This window comes from Miniopterus schreibersii, assembly GCF_964146895.1.
Source record: "Miniopterus schreibersii genome assembly, chromosome: 19".
Lineage (NCBI taxonomy): Eukaryota > Metazoa > Chordata > Mammalia > Chiroptera > Miniopteridae > Miniopterus > Miniopterus schreibersii.
In genome coordinates this window covers 3235197-3253743 of record NC_138119.1, presented here as the reverse complement: position 1 = coordinate 3253743, position 18547 = coordinate 3235197, and the positions used below count along the sequence as shown (strand labels likewise).

At 51.6% G+C, this 18547-nt stretch overlaps 1 protein-coding gene across 5 annotated transcripts in view; it reads left to right on the top strand.

Moving 5' to 3' along the window:
• The first annotated feature begins 17322 nt into the window (after positions 1-17322).
• The window catches only part of COL11A1 (collagen type XI alpha 1 chain), a 131049-nt gene continuing 129824 nt past the window's right edge, over positions 17323-18547 (top strand). For 4 of the 5 annotated variants that reach the window (XM_081121700.1, XM_081121701.1, XM_081121702.1 and 1 more), the window contains exon 1: positions 17323-17796. In XM_081121700.1, the coding sequence (XP_080977826.1) occupies positions 17691-17796 (106 nt within the window). In that variant the 5' untranslated portion in view covers positions 17323-17690. The remainder of the gene's footprint in view (positions 17797-18547) is intronic. The other variant, XM_081121703.1, reaches the window with a different exon arrangement.

Here is an 18547-nt window from a genome sequence, read left to right as displayed (position 1 = left end):
GAAAACCCCGGGATACACCGTCCAGAACCCTTCACCCGCTCAGCCACCCCCCACCGAACCCCCACCCGGTACCCAAGCGAACAGGTCCATGGCAAGGCCCGGGAACGCCACCAGGCCGGAAACGCTGGGCCGTCAGGCTCAGCATCGGCCCCAGTTGTCAGATTTAACCCGGGCACAGAGGACTTCTGGAAACCAGGGTGGGACCAACTGAAATCACAGCTGCACCGGATTCCGCCACAGCCACGGGATCCTTACCTCCGGTCCCCAAACCCCACGCCCTCAGCGGCCCTGCCCCCAGCACCCAGCGGCATGGCAGCCACTGCGGCCGTTCCCAGTGTCCCTGCGTGTCCGGGGGGCCGAGCCCACAGCCTCCGCAGGTCGCTGACCGGGGGCCGAGCTGGCAACCCTTGGGTGCATGGCATGACGCCCACTCAGTTGAGCCACACCAGCCAGGGCTACCTCAGTCATTTTTAGATCAAATTTAAAATGAACGCGAGGAACATAATATTTTTTTTAAATGTTACATGGTACGCAAGCGAAAATGTTGCACCTGAAATGAGGGGACAGGAGAGAAAGGCGTGGCCGGTGCAAGGCGAGCACGCTGAAGGCATATTTTGTCTAATTAACCATCGCCCATAAGGCCGGCCCTGTACGTAACCTGCACAGAGCTAGGGATTCACAACAAACGTCTAAAATCTGCACACACCAAACCGGACGCGGAGGCTTTGAACTGATACCTCGGGAGGTTCTATTTTCAAGAACCGCTCTCAGGGCAGGTCTCCCGGCCTCTGAACAACAAGCACAGGAAATGCCACATAATGACACGAATCTGAACGCCCTCGTGGTTATTATTTGGCACCTAAATTCTGTGCCGCCAGTCACTCGGAGCCTGCATCACACCTGGCAAACCACAGCTCGGAGCTGCAAGGGTGCGTGGAGGGCGCGGAGCAAGTCACTTCGGGCCGAGCATCGCCTGCCGCAGTGACCGGGCAGCCGGGCGAAGGGGCGGGCAGGGCCCCGGCTTCTGCAGGTGACATGCCGGGCGAAGGCGCGGGCAGGGACCGGGCTTCTGCAGGTGACATGCCGGGCGAAGGCGCGGGCAGGGACCGGGCTTCTGCAGGTGACATGCCGGGCGAAGGCGCGGGCAGGGACCGGGCTTCTGCAGGTGACATGCCGGGCGAAGGCGCGGGCAGGGACCGGGCTTCTGCAGGTGACATGCCGGGCGAAGGCGCGGGCAGGGACCGGGCTTCTGCAGGTGACATGCCGGGCGAAGGCGCGGGCAGGGACCGGGCTTCTGCGGGTGAAATGCCGGGCGAAGGCGCGGGCGGGGACCGGGCTTCTGCGGGTGAAATGCCGGGCGAAGGCGCGGGCGGGGACCGGGCTTCTGCGGGTGAAATGCCGGGCGAAGGGGCCGGTGGGGACCGGGCTTCTGCGGGTGAAATGCCGGGCGAAGGGGCCGGTGGGGACCGGGCTTCTGCGGGTGACATGCCGGGCGAAGGGGCGGGCGGGGCCCCGGCTTCTGCGGGTGAAATGCCGGGCGAAGGGGCCGGTGGGGACCGGGCTTCTGCGGGTGACATGCCGGGCGAAGGGGCCGGCGGGGCCCCGGCTTCTGCGGGTGAAATGCCGGGCGAAGGGGCCGGCGGGGACCGGGCTTCTGCGGGTGAAATGCCGGGCGAAGGCGCCCGCAGGGCCCCGGCTGCTGCAGGTGACATGCCTGCGCAAGGACGACTGGCGGAAAGCAGGGTAGCTGTGTGTGTCTCAGCACCATGGGCCCCGCTCCAGAAGCTGCCTCCGGGCCCCACTCCGGCTCCTGTCGCCGCAGCTGTATTTCGCGATAATCCCCGGCCAGGGGAATGTTGAGGTTCTGACCTAAATTCGAACGTGAAGTCCTGGAAATTACGCTGCTGCTGCTTTGTGCGCTGGTGAGAACTCTGACCCCGGTGGCAGTCTTGTCACACGATGACTGTGTACACGTGACTCTAACGAGCTACAGATAAATGGAAACTGTTGATCAGCGATGGAGGCTGCCATGTACAGGTTTCAGATGTTTTCCAAATATTTGTTGTAAAGGAAATGGAGATCGTTGACATTTCGTGTTATTTTAGTTTCATTTGGACACAACCTAGAAAAGGAATTGAACATCTCATCACAAAAGACAATCATATAGTTTTGATTTAAGCAGTAAGAGGGGAGAGTTTGGGAGCCGCGTCCTGTAAAAGCCGGAGGGTGGGCCCTCCCCCCGGGCTGCTGTGAGCCGCTCCCATTCACCCGGGAACCTGATGTCACCTCCCGATATATTTATATACTTTTTACCTTTGTATTTCACCAAGTATGCTATCGGAAAGAAGAATATCAGGTTTTTTAATATCACGATTATTGTCAGTTAAATCCATTAAGCGTGTTTTCTAAGTTGAAAACATTCAATAAGTTATTGAGCCGCTTCCTTAAATTCATCTGCACTGTTCTTTTCCTGTGAGGGAAAAAAAAAAAAAATGGAAGAAAACCTCAGCCAAAAAAGTCATACTGAAGTTTTTGATTTGGCCCTAATTGGGTCTTTTAAAAAATACGTAATTTCTATTTTATTTTATTTTATTATTCCTTTGAGTCTCTGGGGCTGTATGGGGTTGACTAGGGAAAACTCCCAAATAAGGAACATTTGGGTTTGGGGTTGTTCCCTCTGTTTTAGTGCTTCTTTGTTTGAATCTCCCCTTCGGGCACTATTTGGTGGGGGAGCAGCAGGAAGGATGAGACATACTGCAGGTAGGGCCGGCTGGGCTCGAACCCGAACTCTGCCACTTATCAGTTGTGCGTCTTGAGACTCAAAAGTCCAGAGCCTCAGCTTCCGTGTCTGTAAAACAGGGTTTCCAAGGTCGAGGGCGGACCAGTGTGAGTGTCCCTGCCCTGCTCCGGGGGCGGCTGGACCCCTCGGGCTCTGAGAAGCTACGGGGGGTCAGCAGAATTTGGGGTTTCAAGGCAGATTTGAATTTTTTAATATATATATTTTTTGGATAGCTAAATTTTCTTTTAGCAATGTGTTGAGTTTAAAAGCAAAAAAAGAGAAAAGGTCCCTCAGATGAAAGTGTTTTCTAGATTTTTTTTTTAGGAGATAGAGCCTATCTCTTCCCCTTGTCTCCCACTTACACAACCTCGCCGACTGCTCTCAGCACGCATCCAGGAAAAGATTACACCATATTAGCAAGAAGCGAGTCTCCTTCTGAAGATGAGGTTTTCCAGAGCAGCTCATTTACTCCGTGGCAAGGATCGGCACCGCCGCCCGGGGCTTTGTTTGCCTGCAGTCGGTCCATTCCTGTGGTTCCCGTGGCTGGAAGGCAATCAGAAGTCGGGGGGCGGGGGGGGGATGCTGGCCAAGGCCAACCATGAGTCGGCAGCAGCAGCTTCACATGCTTGAAATCATGTTGCGGTTGTTTTTCAGTTTGATTTTTATTGTCTCTTTGGCCTAAAGGCTCGCCGCGACGTTGCGAGGCTCGGGATTGTAAAGGGCGGTGTTTCTTAATATCGCATTGCTCTCATACCCCACTGCGCTAATCAGCGCCATCCCAGAGCTCTCAGCAGAACAAGGGTATTGGAAACGGGACTCGGGAGACGTTTACAGTTCGAGGGTCCGTTGCTGATTTTAAAGAAGAGAATTTTAGAGTTTCACCAGCATTAAAGGAAGGTGCAGCTTACCTCTCCACAGAATTGACAGAGAATTCTTAACAGCCATTCCACTGCAGGCCAGGCACATGCCACAGGAAAGTGAGACACAGATCATTCCCTGCCCCTCTGTCCTTGCAGGTTTTCCCCTCTCGAAAGCACTAACTGAAATGGCCTATCTATTCTTTTTTTAAAAAATATATTTTTATTGATTTCAGGGAGAGGTAGGGAGAGGGAGAGAGAGAAACATCGATGATGAGAGTCATTGATCGGCTGCCTCCCGCACACCCCCTGCTGGGGATCGAGCCCGCAACCCGGGCACGTGCCCTGATCAGGAATCGAACCGCGATCTCCTGGATCCTAGGTCGATGCTCAACCGCTGAGCCACACCGGCCAGGCTGGCCTATCTATTCTTGAAGTTAGAATCACATCGTTTAGATCCAGGCCTTGCTCTCCTGCAGCCGGGTGGCCTTGAGCGTGTCCCCTAACCTCACTGAGCTTCTCTGATTGGTAAGTGGTGATTGCCCCCCAAAAAGTGAAGGGGTTGATTTTTTCCCATAACTGCCAGCAACTACCATTAGCCTGCCTCCTGTTCACCGACACTGGCCGAAGACACAAAACTGCGGGTCAGAGGCAAAGCAGAGTTTGTTACTCAGGGCGACACAGCAGCCAGGCCACCGTCTTCCCGGGCCCTTTCCCCAGGCCTCAGCTCGCCGGCTTCTGAGGGCCCAGAGGTGGACGGGACCTGAATATTAACATGGACTTAATCATCCAGTATTTCTTGGTTTGTTTATCTTCACCTGAGGATATGTTTTTATGGATTTTAGAGAGAGAGGAAGGGAGTGAGAGAGAGAGAGAAACATCAATCAGTTGCCTCCGGTACGAGCTCCGACCGGGGACTGAACCTGCAGCCTTTTGTTGTGCGGGACGAAGCTCCAACCAGCTGGGCCGCCCGGGCAGGCCTGTGTCGCCTCTGAATCTGGACGAGCCTGCGACTCCCCCAAGCAATAGAGCACAGTGCCCGGGATGCCCGTGACGAAGGCTCAGCTCCAGCGGCCACACAGCCTCGTGACGCTGCCGGGGGCGCTCCCTCCGGGAGCCCTGAGTGGTCCTGTAAGAAGTCCCAGTGCCCCGGTGTCACCATGTCACCCCGCAGCCGGTTACACAGAAAGGCCACATGAAGACATGTTGGCTGACAGTTCCAGCTAAGCCCCAATTTGAGTCATCCCAGCCCTGGCGCAAGATAAACGAGTGAAAATTCGTCCAGATGGTTCCAGTCCCAAGCCAGTCAAGCTCGTTCAGCTTCAGTCCTCTCTCCGCAGCACCAGACCTGGGGCAGAGACAGACGGACGGACCATCCAAGCCCCGCCCGGTCTGAATTTCTGAGCTGTGAGCACAGTTATTGTTTTACGTCGCTGCACTTCGGGACGGTTCCTTCTGCAGCAGTAGGTATCCAACGAACCCCAAGTCAGCGATGTTCTTCATTCTAGAAAATTCAAACTCGGCGTTGAACAATCTTTGGATCACTTACTTTGCAAAAGTCGAGAGAAGCGTAACAAATGAACTTTGAAACCATCACTCTGATCCCTCCCACGCTGTCGTGTTTAGTAATGAATGTGTTGAAATGTATTGGACATGTTCTTTACTTTTATTTTTTAATTTGGAGCCTCTTAGAAATATATGCACTTTTCTGATGAAATAAATTATACCCACAGATAGTAGAATGCGAGTGTATCAGAAGCTCTGATGGAGATCATCTGTCTCGGTTAAAAAACAATTTTTTAAAAAGTACACAACGTCAGAGTTAGAGATGGAGACTTGGAGCTGTGAGATGTTCCCAAGAAAATACCTTAATTATTAGCACTGTTTGGTCTTTCGTGTGCAATTTTTAATTTACAAAGTATTCCTTGTCCCAAATCTTTTCCTCTTTATTTTTTCTCATGTCCAATTCACTGTTTTCTTGAATATTCATGAGGCACAATATTGTTTACAGTCAGAATGATTCTCTAAAATTATACATATCTTTTTGGATACATTTTAAAGAACTTTAATATTTGTGTCAAATATACATATGTGTGTGTGTGTGTGTGTGTGTGTGTATATATATATATATATATATTTAAAGCTAGATGTTATCTATGTCCTTTGCAATGGTTTATGGCAATTGAAGATATAGCCAGAGAATTTCACAGTTTATATTGAATAAATGGGACATAAATGCTCATTCAGAAATAAATTTGGGACAGATATGCTTCTTCAAAAATTAAAAAAAAATTCAACTGAGATTATTCAGCTATTTTTTTGGAATGAGACAAACTGAGTAAGGGAATTGCCAGGTAGATTCTGTGCTTCCAACGTGAACAACGGGGGATTATTTCTTAAGAGCCCCCTGACTGAAAACAACCCGTCTCCAAGTGGTCAGGCTTCAAAGTGAATTACAGGCGGACCCTCAGCAGTGGTACCTGCAGGTCGCACATCCTTTCAAGGAACCGTTGGCCCTTTGGAGGCTGAAGACACGTGACGTCAGAAGCTTGGAAACACGTGGCGTCAGTTAACCCGCACACCTGCGAGTCGGCGCCTCACCCCAGCTTCACAGGTGAGGAAACCAAGCACGCAACAGACGAGAGTTCAGACTTGCTGAGTCCTAAGTGTACTTCCATCTGCCCGAGAATGACGTCTGGAACATTCTTTGCCCCCATACATACAGTCGCACAGACCGCTGGAAGGTCCATCCGCTGAATAAGAACCATCTCGACCGCAGGCCAAGGAGGCCTGAGTCAGAGACGGGCTCTTTGCATTACTTTGCCCATCACAGCCTTTCCCCAGGTGTCTAGAAAACGGAACGGCGAGGAAAGGGCAGCTGGAACCAGGGGCGCAGAGTCGCACCCCTGCCATTTCCTCGGTGCAGCGGTTCGGGCGAGTGCCCGTGGTTCCCGGACGCCCGGGGGATCGATGTCTCCTTGGGTTCAGGCAGATACTGACCAACACGTTCAGGTAATTTTCTTCGTGGCCTAAGGCAGCCAGAGGAGATGCGATTTCTCCAAACAAACTCCTAACCAAAGAGACTTTAGTCATTAGGACTCCATGGGATACAGGCTGGGCATGGAAGGGTGGGCACAGTTTCAATATCTGGGCACTTCAGACACGGTAGGTGTGAGAGAACTTCATGGGGACAAACCTGAAATACACATTTTAAGGATTCTATCTCGAGAGGTGGGGTCCTGAGGCAAACTTCAAATACAAGCTTTGTTCGAATGGTGGAGGGAACTGAATGGGAGTCTCTATTTGACACTACTCCTTAAGAGCTTAGAGCATTCATAACACCCAGTTCTCAGATAGGCAGCCCCACAAATGGCCATATAAGCAACTATCACAGAACCACAGGGCCTGCCAGGGATTAAGCCAGAAATAGAACTTGAAAAATTGAGCTCCCAGTCCCACTCTAACCACGAACACCACTCCCTTCCTACAGTGCATTCAGTGTGAAATACTTTCTTGGTTTCTTTTCATGCTTGTAGTCAACCGAAGTAGGGTGGAAAAATTAAAAACAGGCCACGCACTAAAAAAAAAAAAGCATTTTTCCCCTCCCATTTAAGAACCTTGAAATTAAAAAAATAATTTAAGAAATTTCATGGAAATTTGTAACCCAAAATTTAGTTTTTTACTACCCATTTTTAATTTTTTTCTATGCTGAAGCTCTTTTGAAAAATAAGTGTGGAAACTTTTCATCAGTACACGAAATTAGGCTATTTTTGTCTTTGAGAAATAGCATCGTTTAGAGAGGGACCTTTGTGAACAAGGACCTATTTTCTTCGGGTTCCCCGGCCAGCCCAGCTTTGACAAGGAGAGAGTACCCACCAAGAGGAAACTCACTTTTACATTTTAAGGTATATCAGACGACTAATTTGTATCCTATTTTTATTTTTCCAGAGTTCAGGTAAATTAGCATTTTTACAAACACAGAATTCAGAGGGAAAGGCAGCTGGGTGTCTAGAGACTCGCCAGCTCATGAAAGAGCCCCTTTCTCCCTCTGCTTCCTGTTTTGGAGCCGCTTCCACCCCACCGGCTCCGCGCGGCACAGGGGCCCTGCGCGCCGGGCACCGGTGGCTCAGAGTGACAGTAATTATTTTACTTATTTGCTTTCTGTTTGTTTGGGCGGCCTGCCTGCAGACAGCGGGGCCGGGCCAGCTGTTCGACTTTGCAGATGTGCTCACTAATTTTTTTGGTGGTTTTCCTTACAGAGATGATAGTGTCAGTGATGCTGATTCAAACGAGGAGGTTGTTGCTGGTCTTTAGATCCCACTTGTAAGCGAGGTTGTGGGATATGCGCCTTTCTCTGGCTGGCTCATTTCGCTTAGCGCGATACTCTCCAGGTCCATCCACGCTGCCCAAAGGGTAAGAGATCCTCGGATCAGACGCCTGGATGCATGGACCAGACTGACTGATCTCAGAGGGGAGGCAGGTGGAGAGGACGGGAAGAGATCATGCAAAGAATAAATGCACACATAGGCATGCACACAACAGGCAGTAACCTGGCGACGGCCCAGGAGGGGCAGGGCTGGGTGGCGGGAGGCAAAGGGGGTGGGGGAGCATCTGGAATAGGGTGAACAATTTAAAAAAGTGCATGTGATTCTCCCAATATTGAATTGTGGACTGGAAAGAAACACTTCTAAACTATCAATGATACAAATAAATGTCAATGAAAAAAATTAGGAGAATTTGACTCATGGAAAGGAATTGTGACTAGTTGTCTGAATTCTCGACGGTCATATGTTGATCCCGTTTTGCATTCTGAGGTGAAAAGCGAGTGATTGAGTACATATATTTAAATGAAAACAAAATAACAGGGTGCCGCCCCAATTTAGTATGGTGTTCACAGAGGCCGACAGCTTCAAATGATCCTCACTGCGTATCGTATCGCTCACTTTCTTCCACTATGCGTCATGCTCCTGTAAGTATATTTATGCTGATACTAACCAGAATCGAGAGTTTTGTTAACAGCAAGTTGTTATAAAAAGTAACAAAGTCATTGCAAACTCAATATTTTCATCTAAAAAGAGATTTAGTGGAGGAGAGAAAAAAGTGTGGATGAAAGAAGGAAGGGCAGCTATGGACCTGAACAGTCATAAACAGGAATATTCAGGAAATCCTGAACCTGAAGAGGGCCGTTCTCGGGCAGGGCCTCAGTTTCCCCGAGTTCGTGCCGAGAGTCCTGTACTCGGGTGTTCAGGCCCCACGCCCTCCTCAGCTCCCAGCCGCCGAGCTTTCCTCCGCTGAACTCCCCTTTCACAGTCCCTGCCCCCCGAGGCCCTGAAATGCATATTTCCATAAATACAGCACTGGTCACTGAAAAAGGGGCTCCGTTTGGTTTCACGATTGATGTACCCCCCGTATTTAGGTTGCCCCATAATAACTGATCTTTGGAGCAATAAAACTGCATTTCTGGACTCAGTTCACCCTGGGTGGAATTTTCCATATCCCTCTACCTGCCTAGATTCCATAGTTTTCAGGAGCCATGGGTTAAATGAACCCTGACACATTGGAATGATGGAGTAATAAGCAGTAATTAAAATGTCACTGAAGGAAAATATGCTATGTCCTGAGAAAACATTGTTTTGATAAGTCACAGAACAGGTTATAACAGCATGTACGGCTCTTTCCAAATTTATCTAAAAACAAGTTAGAGCTCAATGTATAACCACGAGTGGAAACCGAAATTCAAAGGGATACACTAAAAAGTTAACAGTATACAGAGCGTGGAATTAAGGGTGATTTTTATTTTATTGTGTGGCAATTTTTTGTGTTTTGTATCATAAATATTTACTTGGTAATCAGCAAAATGTTATTTGAAATGAGCTTTAGGATAGGTGCTGGGCCGCTGAATGATACCATCAAAAGTGGATACGATTCCGATACAGTGCAAAAGAAAAGATTATGAATCGTCAAATTATTATTTTTTTCTTTAAAAAAAAATGTTTTAGAGAGAGAGGAAGGGAGAGGGAGAGAGACTGAGAGAGAAACATCGATGGCTGCCTCCCGCACCGCGTCTTGTGCCCTGTCGGGAATCGAATGGACCCAGTGACCTTTCGTTGCAACCGAGTGGGCCAGGGCCCGACCGTCAGGTTGTTAACAGGGCTCTGGAATGTGTCACGGGAGGAAATTGTGTTACTTTTTTGTGGTGTGAGTTTCGTCACAAGGAAACGATAACTGTTGTCCCCTAAGAAACTGAACATTAGTAGCTGTTAGTAGAAAAGCCCTAAGATCCTCAGGTCCTTGGAGCACACTGTTTGAGTTCATGGAGATGAGAAATGTTTTCACTTTAAATCTGCATTTGAAATGTTTTCATGTGCTGCCCTGGCCCGTCTGGCTCAGTGGTTAGAGCGTTGGCCCTCGCGAGGAAGGGTCCTGGGTTCGATTGCGGCCAAGGGCATGTACCTTGGTTGCAGGTTTGATCCCCGGCCCCCCGGTTGGGGCACGTGCGGGAGGCAACCAATCGATGTGTGTCTCTCACATCGATGTTTCTCTCTCTCTCCTTCTCTCTCTCTCTCGGAAAAGCAATGGAAAAAATATCCTCAGGCGAGGATTTAAAAAAAATTTTTTTTTCATGTGCTTGAGTAAATGGTAGAATAAAATAAAGCCCTTTATTCGGATTTCTATCTGTTGAAAAGAAGTCAGGTTTGTTCAACATCCTAACTTATCCTGACCTAATTTTGTCTGCCCTCTTTTCTTTGGAATCCTTCACTTCCCTTTCTAAGGAAAACAGCTCACCTGACATTTCAGAGCTGAGTTTCCCAGAGGGTGTTCCCGTTACCCCATTTTCAGGCTAATCACAGCTCCTTCTTAAGAAACAGCCATCTGAAAATCATAAGTTAGCCAAGTGTCTGCTTTATAATCCTGAAGAATTATTATCACATCTACAGGGAGTTGATGATCACTTCTCTGGCGCATGGCACTGGGTAATTGTATAGCTCTTGGGTTGGGTACAGCTCCTGTAATTAGGGGGCATTTATTCTAGTGGGGAGGCAGGGACAGAGATATAAATACACACATTACATATACACATTAAGTAAATTATTATAGATAGATACTGAGTTATTATATTTTAGTGCTACTATGAATGCATGGAAAACATAAAGAGGTATTGGAGTCCACTTAACCCAGGCGGCCTCCTGAGTACAGCAGCTCCTGTTCTCTTATAAAAACTCTGGAAGGGCCGGTCAAAATTCTGGACTAACAGTACCTGGCTCTCCCCATGGAAAGGCCATTTTCATTTCTAGGAAACGCAGCACAAATTGTTCTTTTCCCATATGCTAGAGCAGTTGGTTTGATGGCACCGGGGAGCATTCCCTGGACAGATGCACACCCGTAGGGATGAGTTTACCTCTCCTGCCTGCAGGGCCTCAGCCCCCCGGGGAGTGTTTGAACTGCCAGCAGGGTGCAGGCAACGTGACGTCGCACCAAGAAATCCACTCGAGGGCAGCCGAGGAGGCTCGGCGGGGGGCTCGTGGGTCCCTGGACCCGCCGGCTCGCGCGTGCGCGTCACTCAGACGCCGCGGGCCCCAGAGAGGGTGGGAGAGTCTCCTGAGGGCAAGAGGAGCCGACTGGGAGACGCCGCTCTGCCAGGGCGGAGGACCCTCTCCGAGGACACAGTGCACAGCCCTGTCGCCAGCAAGTAGCACGGACACCTGGGTGTGGGATGGAAACTCGGGGCCAAAGTGGAGGTAGACCCACCTGTCATTACCACCCCAGTTACCACTGAACCCCACAGGGAACCCCGCGGAACCCGTGACCTGGAGCCGGAGGATCGGATGTCCTGCGTCACCCAGGGGCACACACACGTCCCTTCCACCGAAACACACACGTCCCTTCCACTGCCCCAGCACGCTGGCTCCTCCCAAGACCAGAAGGCGTAGAAGAGAGTGACCGTTTTGCTAGAGGTAAGTTGATGCCACCTTCTAAGAGGACGCAGGGCTGCTGCTCTGCCACGGGGCAGGGCCACGGCACTCGACCTCAGGCGGCCCAGGAGGCAGGCGGCCCCTGGGTGCCACCTGGCTCTGTCTGCATCAGAAGCAGACACGCGCATCCTCCAGGCCTGGGCGGGGACCAGGACGTTCCCGCCAGCGGCCCGAGGGCTGGCTCCTGTCACGCCACCCAGCCACCAGCGCCCGCAGCTTTCCCTTTGGGTCATCACCTCTGTGCTGGTCCTCGTGACGTGATGTCCCACCGCAGGTTCGACGTGCATTCCCTCGCGACCGACCCCGTTACACTTTTGCCACGTGCTGGTTGGCCATTTGTATATATTTTTGGAAGGAGCACCTGCTCCAGTCGTTCCCCCACTTTTAACTTGGGTTGTTTTTCCTATTGTTTAACAGATATTGTTTATATTTCAGTCTTTCAAAAATGAGTATTTTAGATAGTTTGGAAAAATAGTAATGTAATTAATATGGTTACATTTCTTCTCTTTACTATATTGAACGCCTTTGTTTTCTTCTTTTTGGGAAGCATAAACGCGCGAGGTTCACGTTCAGCAGCGTTTTCTGTTTGCAGAAGCATGTAAAGCTATGAAATTCATCCCAAAATCTCCGAGGAGAGTGAAACCCGAAGGCTGGCATTGGGATAAAAATAACTCATCTCCAGTCATCTTTAAAAAGAGGTTTTTAAAATTTCTTAGAAATGTATTCAAAGGTGTAACTCCTTTATCAGATTTATAGATTTTTCTTTTTAAGGCTATAAATACAGTCAGTGACACTACCTTTCCTTATTTTAAGATTCGTGATACTGGGGGTCCCATTCATCTTGTTAATTAATCTGTAAGAAAATAATATGCCTACTATAAAATACAAAAATATATTCTAAAAATGTATTCCTTATAAAGAAAGAGTTAATAATGCGAGCAGAAATATGAAAATAAAACGTTTCTCACCGATTCTGTTTCTGGGTTCCCAGTGCGAACTTTGAGTGCCCTCTACCTCATCCTTAATATGCAACTATTAATCTATATAAAAACTATATAAAACGATTTTGCTTTCAGAAGTATATGCCTTCTTGTGGAATATTGCTTCTTTGCAATCATTTAAATCCATGTTCGCTGTTCCAGTCTTTATAAATTAGACTGTAAAACCTTTTGAAATAGGGTCTATTGTTTGTGCAGCATTTAAATGAGCAATAATTTGGCCATCCCAGTCCTGGCAGAAACTATAAGATTGGGAGGGTTATTAAACACTGAGAATCTGCAGAACAAATCAAGTTGGAGTTATCCGTTACAGATGTTTTAAAAATCAGGTCTATTTTGATACTTAACCCTATTTGCCAGCCTTAAATCTCATATTTGGCATTTGTTGTGACATCGAGAGAGTGTGCAAGACTGCCCCATAAATATGACAGAAATATTGCATATAATTCAGAAAGCTGTTTGGTGTGAGTCTCCAGATTTCTAGAGCACATGCATTTGGTTTCAGAATTAAATGAGTTGGTACGAATGGTGAGGGCACAACACACATTACATATGGTTGCCCGAAAGTGATGTTTATTTTAAGTCCACGAGACTGACACGCCCTGGCCGGCGTGGCTCAGGTGGCCGAGCGTCACCCCACGCACCAAGAGGTCGCCGGTTCGATGCCCGGTCAGGGCACACGCCCAGCCTGGGGGCTCCATCCCCAGCAGGGGGCGTGCAGGAGGCAGCCAATGTTGATGTTTCTCTCTCACCTTCTTTAAAATCAATAAAAATGCTTTAAGATTCTGTTCTATCATGGAAATTGGGATAAATGTGTATCCCCCTGAAGTCCTGTATGTTATTTTACAGTAAAGGTGCCGAAAAATACTTAATCATCACTGCGGAGGAACTTGGGAACCCCGCTAGACTATGGAAATAAACTTCCCGCTCTCTCCCCGCCCCCACTTTCTACAAGAAACAATGGTCCATCTGTGAGGTAAGAGGGACTAACTCCACTTTTAAACAGAGGCTAATTTCTATCCACTGATGTATTAGAAAAACTGTAAAATAAATGTCAAACTGCTTAGTCATTTCTTTCTTAAAATAATTGACCTAAGTGCAGAAAAGGGCAAGGAAGGCAAACCATTAGGCACAGGGAGAGAGGGATCACACTCAACAGCAATTTTCTCGGAAACATTTTAAGTATTTCCGATGTGTGCAAGAGTTTCCCACTGCATAATTATTTCTCATTCAATACGTCACATTTGATGCAACAGTTTCAGTTACAGTCAAGCGTTTGGAGAAAATGCCTCTCCGTGTAACATACACAAATATCATACAGAGCTTCAGAGGAATTAGCCCAATTTCCATGATAAAACCGAATCTTTAGATGAAAAGCCTGATCTATTACAGGGTGGAAGGAACCAACTCAGAGAGTTTACTTATACGGATAAAACATCAGTATGAGACAAGAGAAATAAAGGCCAAATGATTTTTGAAAGATGACGTACCCATTCTAAACCTATTTCTTCTTTCCTTAAATTCTACCTGTAGTCATTTAAAAAAAAAAAGTTTATTGATTTCAGAGAGAAGAAGGGAGAGGGAGAGAGAGAAACATCAATGAGATGTTGCCTCCTGCAAGGCCCCTAATGGAGACGGAGCCCGAACCCCAGGCATGTGCCTGGCCAGGAACTGAACCAGCAACCTCCTGGTGCGAGGGCTGACCCTCAACCAACTGAGCCACACCGGCCAGCCGGGCGCAGTCGTCTATGTTTTATTACAGAGCTCTCTCCACCTCCACTCCTCTAGTACTGTTTGGATTCGGAGCCTCCAGCTACGGACAAGGTTCCTTCAGTCCCAGCTTGGCCGTTGCGGTCTCAGTATTTAAAACCTCGGTCCTGAGTCTGTATCCCCCGATTCCTAGAGATTTGAGAAGACATGACAGGGGACCTGTTGGCTCTACACAATGTTTAGTAAAACTCCACGAATGCTGAAGATTGTCTAGAACATTCACATTTCCCTAAACTGACCTCCCCATCAGTTAACTTACTACCTCAGTTTCTCCGACAAGCCAACAGGGAGAAATCAGTTTAAAATCCTGCTACCAAGGCCTCTAAACTGCTTCCTTCTTGCTTTTGAACGGCTTGCGGTCCAAACGACTTCTTACAAAGCTGCACAAAGACCTCTGAACATTGTTTATAATGTGACAAAATAGGAGGTGTCATATGGCTGATTGCGCTTCCGACTGAAGACCGTGTCAGGAAACTGTCACATTCTGTTCCATTTTGAGTCGATGTACAAACAGTTAACAAGGACGGGCTGAGAGGCGGCGTGGGGACGGTGCCCTGGAAGGTCACCCGTGAGAAGGTGAAGGTCGAGCGGTCTCTCCCAGCTTCCCTGGCCTCCATCCCATGCTTGGCACTGTCCTTCCTCTCGCTGAATTCACCTCCCGCAAGTCCAGGGGCAGGTTCCTGGGCTCCAGACCTGGCCGCGCTAGAGGCTGGAGGAGTTGGACATAATTAACATTCCTCACTGAGAATCTACTGTATTTCCTTCCAGAGGCGTTAATTCAGGCCCAGGTTATGCCTCGCTGGGCGGGGGCCAGAGGAATTCAGACCACAGAGTCCAGGGAGCAGAAGGCAGCAAGGGCTCTATTCACCCAAGAAGTCTCTGCCTGAAAGGACTCTTTCACCCCGGCGAGAGGCCCGAGATGTGACGGGAAGGCGGGGCTCGCTAGACCGACGGCCACAGGTCTCGCCTTCTGCAGCGGCGTCGGGCCATGGAATTCTCCGTAAGTCAGGCCGGAGGTCGAGAACTGACTGGAAATCCCATTTCTACAGGTTCCCACAAACCCTGTAGCTCTGTCTAGCCGCCGAGTTGCTTTCGGATTTGGGCGGCCTCGCAAATACGTATTCCTAAACCTTGTACCAATTTCACCATTTTACGTTTAAGGGAAGACTTTTAGAGTTAAAAATATATACGAAGAACTGGAGAGAAAAATCAGGTTTCAAAAACATGTGGAAACTGCAAACACACACACACGTTTCATTTCGAGAGATGGAGGCTAATGAAGATGGTCCACTGACCTAAATGTCCACCGTAAAGTCCTTCATCTGTAACCGTACGTTCCATTTTCAAACACACTCGGATGACGAATTATTTTATGAAATTGTTAACGACTTGCGGCGGTCACCAAAAGGCTAGTTGGCTATATGTCTCTGCAGCTGACGTAGGGGCATCCCAAGCATGCTTCTGGCGGCATTACTCTTATAAAGTAAGAAGTAAACTTCTTGATATGGGAATGGTTCTTTGTCACCGGGCGCGACCGGCACACTGAAGGTATTTCTCAGTGGCTTTCCCCATTTTATATGCGTCGCATCCTATATACAGAGTTAAACAATTCCATCCAGGGCCTCCATCTGGGCTCTGAACGCCGCCCAACTCCTAAACCGCATACACAGAGCATCTGCTTCATCAGGTGGCCACGAGGTCGAGCTTCATCCCTGACAGAGCACTGGGCTCCTGAAGATCAGCGGACACGTGTCCTCGTGGAAACCCAGCTGGGAACCCGTCAGCACGGGGCTATCTTAACCGCTCCGCAGAGGCGTGTCCCAGCTACCAGGCTGGGTCAACAGGGGAAGTATTCATCATTCAGCGCGTCTCTGTTGAGTGCCCGATGTATGCTGGCACCTTGTGGGGCTCGGCTCCAGAAAACAGAGAGAGACGCCTTAGGAGGCACCAGGGCGCAAGGAGCCAGCAGGCGGCCACGATGTAAACGTGGGGAACATGCCCAGGGCCTCTGCTCTCCGGGTGTGGGCGGGTGACTCTGAGGGGGGCGTCGGGGGCGTGGGAAGCCTGCCCCGCACCATGGTCACGGGCGGCGACCGCGTTCCCAGCTCCCCGGGCCCTTTGTGAGCGGCTGGGCCTGGGGACAGGTGCGTCCCTGGTGTTTCTCTCCCCGGCTACCCTCTCGTCCGGAATCAGGACGGAATCAGCTGGGACATTAAGTTACCCCCGCGCCCCCCCCAAGGCCAGGCTTCTTTCTCCCCGCCTGGGAGTAGGTTCCTGGGCCTCTCCATGGGGCTCCTGCGCCTTTAGACATTAAAGGGAAACGCGCAGGTTCCCATCTCAAAGGAGAGCGTGGGTCCCTCTGTCTCACCTTGACCCCTCTCTTCTAATTCCGGGTTTTTGAGAGAAAAAAAAAAACCCGCACACACGCAAACCCCGTCTCCGAGCACGCAGAGCAGCGCGTCGGGGGCGCGCGGCCGCTGGAAGGCGCAGGTTTTGCGCCCGGGTAAGGTTACGGCCGCCGGCCCGGGACTCGGGCGCCCTGGGCGCGGGCTCCTCCCTCCCCGCCCGGCCCGCGGGGCGACCAGACGGGCGCAGGCGGACGGGCGCTGCTTTTGTGCGGCACAGAAGCGCCCGGAAAGCGCTGCGGGCGCGGGGCGCTCCGGCCGAGCCGTCCCTTCCCGGGGCGCAGGAGCCGAGCGCGCCCCCCCCCCCCCCCCCGGCGCTCCCTCCCGCGTCTTCTCGGGGGTTCGCGGAGGGGAGGGGGGGCCGGCGGGGCGATGGGGGCTGGAAGGTGGGCCGGGCTTGCCCGGAGCCCCGGTCTGGGGCCGAGCCGGAGGGGGGCGGGCTCGGGCCGCGCGCGCGGCGTGTGATTGGGTCCGACCCGCGGCCGGCTTGTCAGTTTCGCGCGGGGAAGGCGGGGGCGGGGCGGGGCGGGGGAGGGGGCTGCGGGGCCGCGCGCCCGGCCCACTGGCCGCGTGCAGCCTTTAGGGGCGCGCAGTCCTCCCGGGTTTTTGCTGGAAGCCCCTCATCCGCCGTCAGTCTGCAGGCAGCGCCCCGCGGAGGGCGCATCGCAGGGTCCGGGCCGGCGGGGCCGAGCGAGGGCGAGAGGAGGGGGCGCGGGACCGGGCGGAAGCGGAGCGCCCCAGCTGAAAGCAGCAGCCCCTTTTTTTGATTTTTTTTTGACTTTTGATTATTTTCTCTCGGCCGCCCGCGCCCGCCCCGATGGCCGTGTAGCGAACGCCGCCGCCGGGGAGGACGGAGCCGGGCGCCGTCTGGAGTCGCGGTGCGCGCGGGGCGCAGGGCGCGGCTGGGGATGGCGCGGCGGCCCGCCAGGGGGAGCGCGGCGCGCTGGCTGCGGGACGTCGCCGTCGCGGCCCTGGCGCTGACCTGCTTCTGCCAGCCCCGCGAGGTCGGCGGAGGTAAGCCCGCGGGGACCCGGGACCGGCCGCCGTCGGTCGCTCGGGCTCGTCTGCGCCCCTCCCCCCAGGTTCCCAAATACGATCCAGATTGCAGCCCCGCGGGCTGGAGGGCCGGACGCGCGAGGCGGGCGTGGGCGGGACGGCGGCGGGAGAAAGGACCTGTCCGCGCGGACCCCCGCCCCGCGTCCCTGGAAAGAGGCAGACGCGGGGGCGCCGGTCCCCCAGCTTTTGTTTCGGGACCAGCCCCCAGGCCGCCCTTGGAGCACATCCTCTGGTTTCTTGAGAGTCCAGCTAATGGAAACGTCTTTTTGTTGAAGTAATTAAGTCTTGTGGGGGTGAACTGAGCCGAAAGTAGGGAGAGAGGAGATAAAGGAGCCGCGGGGAACTTCTTTGTCTGGAATAAAGTGAGGAAAGGCCGCTTTTACTCTCAGGGGTGCGAGGGCCCGGGCGGGGGGCGTCTAGGACCCCGGGAACACTGGGGGCGTCCTGAGGAGCCGGGAGGGGGTGGCAGGTTAGGAGGCGCGGGGTCGGGACAGGGAGATGCTCTCCCCAGAACCCCAGCCCCTCCTCTGCTCACGGCCCCCCGCAGGTTGGACGCGCCGTCCTGCAGAAGATGGACCGGCCGGGACGGGCTGCGGGAGGGCGGGGGCGGGGAGAGGTGCGGAGAGGTTCCTACGTGGCACCAGCGAGTCCTCGCCGCGCAGACCTGTCGGGGAGACGGCAGCCTGTCAGGCCCCGCGGAGGGAGAGCG